Source organism: Branchiostoma floridae, chromosome 1 (assembly GCF_000003815.2).
Source record: "Branchiostoma floridae strain S238N-H82 chromosome 1, Bfl_VNyyK, whole genome shotgun sequence".
Taxonomy (NCBI): domain Eukaryota; kingdom Metazoa; phylum Chordata; class Leptocardii; order Amphioxiformes; family Branchiostomatidae; genus Branchiostoma; species Branchiostoma floridae.
Genome location: NC_049979.1, coordinates 21110790 through 21119848, shown reverse-complemented (window position 1 = coordinate 21119848; position 9059 = coordinate 21110790). Strand labels below are relative to the sequence as shown.

Below are 9059 nucleotides of genomic sequence, written 5' to 3'. Positions count from 1 at the left end.
ATCGGAATGTTACTTGCATAATTTGACCAATGATACTTTTATCTGTAGTTCCATAGACATTAGACAATATGAATAGTGGTAGCCCCCATGCAGCAGCAACAGTTAGTCCCCAGGGAGAGTATGATATTATCATTCAATCCATCCAACCCAAACCTAAATCTCCTGTAGTATCTAAGCCAAATTTAACAGCATAATTTACTATGAAAAATGTCCTTGTCAACCCCATTTATAGATGGCAAGCTGCTGGCAATGGAAGCTTTGAAAAGTTCAGAAGCTGTTGTAGTCAGAGCAAACACCCAGCAAACATCCCCGCAAACCAATGAGCAGTTGCTTAGAAGGGGAATTTCATCATATATTTGCCGCGACAAAATGCAACAAACGATACTGAATTTAAAACAGAACAAAGCTAAGCCTCCACCACTTAACCCTGCCTGTACCATAGATTAAGCAGGCCCAAAAACCAAGCGAATATGACTAGCCCAAAACAACAAATTACCTGTATACAGTATGGAAATGGCATTACCAAAGAAACAAAAAGAAACACAGGACAAATCATACACATACCTTTCTCTTATGCCCACACTCTATACAGTTCTCCTCCATATTAGAAAATTGCATCTTCTTCTGTTTAAGTTCAAGTTCAACCATGATTGCCAACAGGGTAAAGGAACTTGTACCGAAACTTAAAACTCAGTACTATACAGCTCTAGAAACACCACAAAGAGTAATAAGCAAACTCCAATTATACCTGACCAACAGATATATAATCTTGTACACTCCCGTCATCTGGCAAACTGTCAGTGCCACTAAGTAACCTGATACATTGAAGGTGGCCCAGGCCAGATGATGGTTCTACACCCAACCATAATCTGTTTTTAAAACCAAGCAGATATTGGGAGGATGCCCCAACCACACAAAAACAGGGTCAACCTAATAGTATACAGTATCAAGTTCAAGCACTAGGAGGCCCAAAATCAAACCTGACCACCAGGACACCACAAACAACTCACGTACCAAATAGCAACACAATGGTACCTTGCGTTCCGGAGATACAGCGCACGCCCCGTGCCCGCACAAAAGGTAACCTAAAATGTCAAGTTCAAGCACCAAGGGCGCCAAAATCAAAATTGAGCATTATTCAGCCACCGCCGACACATGTGCCAAATATCATCGCGCCAGCACCAGCCGTTCAGAAGATATAACTCCGGAAACACCCCTCCCGGACACAAAATTCGACCTGCCGGGTCAAGTTCAAACGCGACAAGGCCCAAAGTCAATCCTAGGCAACAGGCAACAACCCCCCACCCATGCACCAAAAATCGTCGCAATCGCGCGTATCGTTCCGGACACACAGCGCCAAAAGTGCCCCAAAAACACCAAAAATGCCACCTGCAATGTCAAGTTCAAACGCCAGGAGGCCCAAAATCAAACCTGAGTGTTAGGCTACCACCCCCAACCCACGTACCAAAAATCGTCGTGCTCGCACCATCCGTTCACGAGATACAGCGCCCTACATCCCCGGCTACCGAAAAGTTCCCACCAGCATCAAAACCATACCTGCATACATGCAGGTAAACAGTGTCAGCTTTCATAAATCATGGGAGCTTTCTATCAATATTTCTATGATAATTCAGTAACTTAAAGATATAATACATGATTACTTTGACAAGATGGCTGAATCCCAGTCCACGTGCCGTCAACTGGATTGCACTGTCGCACAGCGTCACCACCAACCAGTTCATATCCATCATTACAAAAGAAGATCATCACACCATTGTAGGCATTTTGGCCATAAGACTGACCATTAGTAGGTGTATCAAGCTGGGGACATTCATTCACTGCAAGTGGGAATAAAAGCTGTTAAAAACAATATCATAAGGAGAAACCCTCCATTCAATTTTTCCAGGGCATCTACAAGTTACAGTTTTTCCAGGGCATCTACAAGTTACATACAATTCTGCCAGGGCATCTACAAGTTACAGCCTGAGGCAATTTTTTAGGGCATCTACAAGCTACATGCAATTTTGTCAGAGCATTTAAGTTCCATATAATTACTGCACAACATGAAGTCTTTTCTGTTTGTAATCATTGAGCTTTCCAGACTTCAAAGTCCATGATGAGAGTCACTGAGAATGTCTTAAAAATGATGAGCAAAGACCTTGTAATATAAGCTTGCATAATTCCACAGGGTACCCTTACACCACCTAAAAAAATCTTATTTCATGCAGCATTAGTAATACCCAAAGTATGCATCCTTCAGATATCGGTGTTCCAAATATTTTTGAATAGGCCTCAATAATTTTTCATTTTTTGCAGTCTTAGGATACCTACTGGCAGAATTACATAGAATTTACATTACATCATGCATACCAATAGCAGAGCTTCGTTGGATGTCACTAAAATGCTGCTGTGCCAGATACTATTTAGCTATGTATTCCTGTGGTATTCATACCTGTACAAGAAGGCTGAAGACCACTCCACATGCCATCTGCTTGACAAGTTCGGTCAGTGTCTCCTGCTGTCTGAGTGTATCCTGGCAAACAGCTGAAATGCACGGTGTCCCCATACTCGTTTCCCGTTCCCGTCATGCCTGCATTTGTTGGCGCACTCAGAGAGGCACACTGGACCTCTTAACAAAGTTGGCAGAAGATATATTTTAAAAATTAGATCATGTATAACCACATATCACAACTAACAACACCCCAAACAATTATGCTCTTCATGCTCATAACATGTGTTATACAGGCTTCCTTTGCTGAAAGGAAATAATATCATGACACATTAAATGTGACTAAGTAAAGCATCGCACACATTTCTGGTTAGACATACAAGTAAACAATATTCAAAGACAATTCAATCTCCACCACTGGATGAACAACAGAGATTTTGTCCGAAGCTGTAGCGATTGAATTGTCTTCAGATAAAACATTTCATATGTTAAAACATTGTTCAGTACCAAGGACAGAGTTTGTTAGTATAGCTAAGGTTTGCATCATTATTGTTTCTTTCTTGATAATTTTCCTGTCAACTATAAGCAGTTCCATGGAATGGCGGCCATTGGGGACAAAGCAGAAGGGTGGGGACAAACAGATTTCCAATAAGGACGAAGAGGAATGACTGGGCAAATGGGATTTTTTGTGGTGACAAAGCAGAAGGAGTTTGGTGGGGGTTGATATTTCAAATTTAGAATCTATTAAACCATGCATACTTTGACAAGTTGGTGGGGAACCAGTCCATTGCTGGTTGTCTTGACACGTCTGGGTGGGGTTTCCTATTAGGTCATAGCCGACATCGCAGGTGTAGGTGGCGACGTTTCCGTAATTGTTTCCACCAGTCACTGTGCCGTGGTTTGGAAACGCCAGTGGTTGACAGGTCTTCACTGTAGTGAGAAAATGTTTTTGTTGGTGACGCATTTGGAAATATAACATTTCCATTGGTATTCAATTGCAACTTTTTGAAGTGGCTTCATTGATATTAGACAAACCATGAAAAGCAACAATATGAATGACAATATCAACAAGCAAATAGGATCATATATTTCTGATACACATTTCTCATGTTCTACTTGACAACCATGGAAAACATCCTTAGTAAGTAATAGTGACTAAAAAAACTATACTGGAAAACGTTTTTGGCAACACATAAGGGATGAAGCCTTTTCTCTTGAATATGAATCAATGAAAATTGACTAGCAGTGACAAACTTTGGAAATTCAACAAATAACTGTAAATGGTTATTTTGGTCAAAAAATTAAATGCCTCTGGGATTGATCATTTTTTATGTAAATCAATATGTATCAAACGTGAGATCATGTGGCGTAATCAGCAGCGCTATGGGCTCAGTCTCAAGAGGTGACAAATTCGAAACCTGCCATGTCACGGATCTTGTGCCCTTTCCTCACTTCACTCAGGTGAAAATGAGTACCTAGCTTTGGGGAGAGCCACACCTCGAGCATGTTAAAGAACCCACTGCACTTATCGAAAAGAGTAGGGGACCTTCCCGGTGTGAGTGGATCAAACCTTACAGTCTGGTCTTCGGGTTGACTTCTTGCAAAGGTGATAGTCACCTGTTATGTCACACCTTCCACAAATGTGGTAAAACTGAATGAAATAAGATATGGACTTACATGTGCACTGAGGGTCCTGACTGCTCCAGGTGCCTGTGCTGAGGCATGTGCTGGTACTGTGGCCAGTCAGGAGGTACCCAACATCACAGGTGTAGGTTGCCGTGCTACCAAAAAAGTTCCCCCCAGTCACATCACCATTCAGAGGAGCCTGGACAGCAGGGCACTGGATTCCTGATGCAAAATGAAGTATAGTTACTGAAGATGATACTCACAGTGTCAAATCCAATACAATATACAATATGATAAAAAGAAAACCAACTGTTACTGGTAATGACAATATCAGATGAGCAGATAAAATTGTGTATTTTTTACTGAGAGGTGTGGCAATCACTCAGCAAGACTTTAATAATGTATGCAAAATAGTTACTGTTTCTGTACTGTATTGTTCTGTGATACCAGTGGCCCAGTCTGGACCAGTCTGAACCTCAGTCATTTTACAGGCCTAGCTTTTTCTAAACTCATTAGTATGACATGTCAACTTGAATGTAAGTTTATCTGTGACGGTAGTCAACATTATGTTACAATCTTAAACTCTATATCCGTACACAAAATAAAGCGCTTACCAACAAGCTTTCAATCAGTCCTCTGATCCTTATCAAGTTGAAATAACCCACAGCCTAAGTCACACATCCATACCGGAAGTGTGACGTCAGCAAAGGGTCAAAAACTAGTATGACATGTCTATCAATGTCCAAACAAATTAAGCCCCTAACTTGTATTTTTTTTATGCCAATAACATGACAATGCTTTTCGTATGGACCAGCGGGATAGAGTAAAAGTAACTCACGAGTGCAGGTTGGGGCTGCATCACTCCATGTTTGGTCAGCCTGACAAGTCAGGGTGCTGCTTCCCACCAGCTGATAGCCGGTGCTACAGTGGAACTGTAACTGGTCACCATAGCTATTACCACCCATCATGTGTCCGTTGGCTAAGGTACTGAAGAACTGACACTGTATCTCTGTGAATGTATGGTAAAGAAGGTTATGATTGTTCACAGATAGAAATAGTCATGTGTTCATTCATTGTATCTCTCTACACTTAAGGGGTGGGTACCCGTACAGAAAATTCAGGTCCGGTTCAGGTCCAGAGGATCAGGTCCAGGTCCGGACATGAACCTGGAACTGATTCAGTATGTGAAAACTTGTGCTCACAACAATGGTCCATTTCACTACAAAGAAATCTGTTTGGTGGAGTATTCGACTCCCACTGGCGTTTTAAAATCCTACAAGGCTAACTGCCTCTGTACGATTGACTGTAGACTTTGATAGAAATGACTATAAACTCCACTGTACTTCACTATTATTATTTTCTTCGTGCGCTAAGTGCCAAAACGTGTGAATGCCTGATCAAGTAATCTGTACATTTTCTAATAGGTCCAACATCCGGTCCACCTGATTTTTTCAGGTCCGGTTTTTCCGGATCGGTCCAATAAGAAAAAGCGGTTTTGTACCGGTACTCACCCCTACTCTACACAATGTGTTATCCAACTGGGCACTTGCAGACATGAAAAAATGCCAAAAAATAAGCAAAATTAGAATTTGAAGCTCACTTGTGCAAATTGGTTGTTTTCCAGACCAATCCAGTGTTGATTGACATGTTCTGTTGGAGGTACCAGTGATCTCGTACCCAGGGTCACAGGCAAAGGTCACAGTGTCCCCAACAAAGTTGGTGCCATTTACTGTCCCGTGGGTAGGTAGGTCCAGGATTGCGCACTCCATTTCTAGATACAGCGTGAGCAATAGGTTTATTCTATCAGTGGCAGAAGTTGGTGAACACAACAAAGAATCAGAAAAGAAAGTTGGAAGTACACATGAAATAACATTTACATCCAGCATGTGATAAATTAACTTAAAGGTTATTTTTTCTCCCTGCTACTGTAGCACTGAATCATTCCCATCATGAGTTTTTACAGTTAAACTAATGTATGGGTAAAATAATGATATAGTCCGCTTTGCTTCTTTATTGACTGTTTATTCACTGAGTCTTAAATAAGCTTTTGATTAATCCGCTTGCGCTAAGCAATAACGATTGGTACCAAATGTTCTGGGGCCAAAATAGCTAGAGGTAAATTTGTAGCAATAGATAAAGATAGCTGCAGTTATTGGGTCTTTGCCATAGGTTACAACATGTACATACTAATACAGGATGGTGCTGTCCCACTCCAGAGCTGGTTGTCCTGACACGTCCGTGATGGTGTCCCGACAAGGTCATAGCCTGGGTCGCAGGCGTAGTGGGCCACATCCCCGTAGTTGTTCCCACCAACCACACTGCCGTGATTGGGGGCTGTCAGTGGGGGGCAGGTTTTGACTAAAAGAGAGCAACAAGAAAGTTCCGAGTGTGTAACCATGCTGACAGTCATAGTTTGATTACGCTTTAATACGTATTACAGCTAAAATTTGCTTGCTTGTTTATTTTTCCACATAAAACCCCATACATCCAAACAAGCATAAAAAGGGTTCTCAAGGCATCATGCTATCTTCAATGGCAGATAAATGATCCAAAAAGCAACCATGATGATGTATTGAATTTGACTTATCAGAGTGTTTCTAACAGCCAGTTCAGCACCAAGGACAGAATCAGTGTAAGAGAGACATACCTATACTACAGCTATGTTTTAAAGACCAAAGAAGATATCTAGAACATATGCATGCAGTATATGATATAAACCTGGTGTTTGAACATACTCCCATGTCTTTTTGAAGTACTTAATTAAGACTTAAAGTACTTAAAACTTTAAAGTGACAATCACAAGCTACAGCTTGTAACAAAACAAAGTGTTAATGTAACAGTTATAGAAAAATAATTACAAAATGTTTAACACATTATCATTAAACTCTTACTGGCTAACCTGCTTTGCTTTGCCATGTGATAAAAAATGGTGCAAACAAAGATTACAAGACGATATGATATGATATGTTGGCCCACATTGCAAAAGAGGCCAATTCTGACACCATTAAAACATCCAGAAGTACAAATTGTGACTTACGTGTACATTGTGGTGGCTGTGAACTCCAAGTGCCTGTACTGAGGCAGTCTGTGGTGCTGTCACCAAACAGAAGGTACCCAATGTCACAAGTGTAGGTGTTTGTGTCCCCATAGGAGCTGCCACCGCTGACTTGGCCGTTCTGTGGAGACTGTAGAGGTGGGCACTGAATGGCTAAGGGAAAAGAAGATAAACAATACATTTTTTTATCAGTTTATTATTACTGCGATAGTGGCTTTGTTTGCGTTTGGAAAGGAAAGAGTCATCTGCATACCAATGAAATATAGAGCTGGCAAAACTTGAGAGCAAAGGTTGATAGGATGTGATGCAACATTACAATCAACTGGATATGTTCTCTAATTTAAAGAGTTGGACCTTTCAGACAGGGACTGAGAATTTAATTGAACTTTCATGTCATTGATGACACATAGTGAATGCTATTCAAAAATGTCTTGCTCTCTATAGAACCTATCTATTTTATTTAATTTGTATCAACGTTACATAAGAATAAAGTCTCGACCTTTGGTACATTGCATTTTCCTCATCTTACGTATTCTCAAGATATGAAAATTGAAGGAATGTTTGAAAGTTATAGAAAATTGCAAAAACCAGTCTCTCTATAACGCTAGTTCACCTTTATCCCCGAGTAACATATATCCGTTGTCGTTAAAAACAGCAGGATATTTAGTGATATCAAGTCGAGGGATACTGCTTTAACACTGCGACATTTTGAAAATATTGCAATTTCAAACCGCCGTCCATTGACTTGATGTCCAGAGTGATGGTTTTCAAATATAACGGATATAGGTTACCCCAAGGATAAAGATGATCTAGCATTACCTCAGATATGTAACTTACCATTTCATACATATTTTTATTATTTTTAGAGGTGAAAATTAGTAGCGAGGTTACTTACGACTGCATGTTGGTACTGTCACATCCCACATCTGGTCCGCCTGGCACGTCAGTGTGCTGCTACCGATGAGCTGATGACCAGGACTACATGAGAACTGTAGCTGGTCACCAAACTCTATACTTCCCACCATGTTACCATTGGCAGGGGCACTCACAGTAGGGCATTTGATTCCTGTTGAAAAAAGGCAAATATTTCATCTGATCTGATAAACTTCCATCTTTCAGATCAACAATTAGCACTTACTAATAGATGATATCCACAATATGTCATGATATAAAAAAACAAATATGATAACCCATATTTGCATGACATCATTAAAAAGTCTAAAAGAAAGCAAGAGCAGCACAGAATGATAAAATATTGTACCTGTATTCCCTTGTACCTAAGGTATAATAAACTTAATGCATGAGCAGCTGAATATTGTTGACATCTTGTTTTTCTCCGCAGAGCTGTTAAGTTACAATTCTACAATCATTGATGATATAAACATACATAGATGTCAACCAAAACTAACCTGGAGATGTGCTACCAACTGTGGGTTGACATGTGCCACTAGGCAAGAAGGATCTAAGCCTATTAAAAGGTCAATCATCAAGAAGTAAAACAGGTTTGCCTACTTGTACAAGTTGGCTGTGTTCCCGTCCAAGTCTGTGTTGATTGACAGGTCCTCGAGGAGGAACCGCTGGTAATCTCATACCCAGTGTCACAGGAGAAGGTCACAGTATCACCGACGTAGCTTGTCCCACTGATGGACCCATGCAGGGGTGCATCCAGTTTTGCACACTCCATTCCTTTCAAATAATGGTGCAGTCAGATAAATCAGATATCACATATCATATTCAAGTTTTTGTCAGGCCTATATAATACATGGAAACATCCCAAATGAAGCCATCTTATGGCTATTGCTAAACGAAATCTAAATAACACCCTCCGATTTAATTTGGGAAGTCCATTATTATGTGGGAGTGACCTTCCAGATCTCAGCATCCGTAGAGCCAGATGGGCTGATATCGTGAGCTGTAAGTATAAATGAT

At 40.6% G+C, this 9059-nt stretch overlaps 2 protein-coding genes across 2 annotated transcripts in view; both read right to left on the bottom strand.

Annotated features, from left to right (window-relative positions):
• LOC118414871 (CUB and sushi domain-containing protein 3-like) overlaps window positions 1–4559 on the bottom strand; it is an 11650-nt gene extending 7091 nt beyond the window's left edge. The window contains exons 1-5 of the mRNA XM_035819180.1: window positions 4523–4559; window positions 4127–4297; window positions 3209–3379; window positions 2453–2629; window positions 1662–1838 (exon numbers count right to left, since the gene is read on the bottom strand). Of these exons, the coding sequence (XP_035675073.1) occupies window positions 1662–1838; window positions 2453–2629; window positions 3209–3379; window positions 4127–4297; window positions 4523–4559 (733 nt within the window). The remainder of the gene's footprint in view (window positions 1–1661; window positions 1839–2452; window positions 2630–3208; window positions 3380–4126; window positions 4298–4522) is intronic.
• A 3458-nt stretch (window positions 4560–8017) lies between these two features.
• LOC118414782 (P-selectin-like) overlaps window positions 8018–9059 on the bottom strand; it is an 8012-nt gene continuing 6970 nt past the window's right edge. The window contains exons 8-9 of the mRNA XM_035819064.1: window positions 8643–8816; window positions 8018–8196 (exon numbers count right to left, since the gene is read on the bottom strand). Coding sequence (XP_035674957.1) covers window positions 8018–8196; window positions 8643–8816 — 353 coding nt within the window. The remainder of the gene's footprint in view (window positions 8197–8642; window positions 8817–9059) is intronic.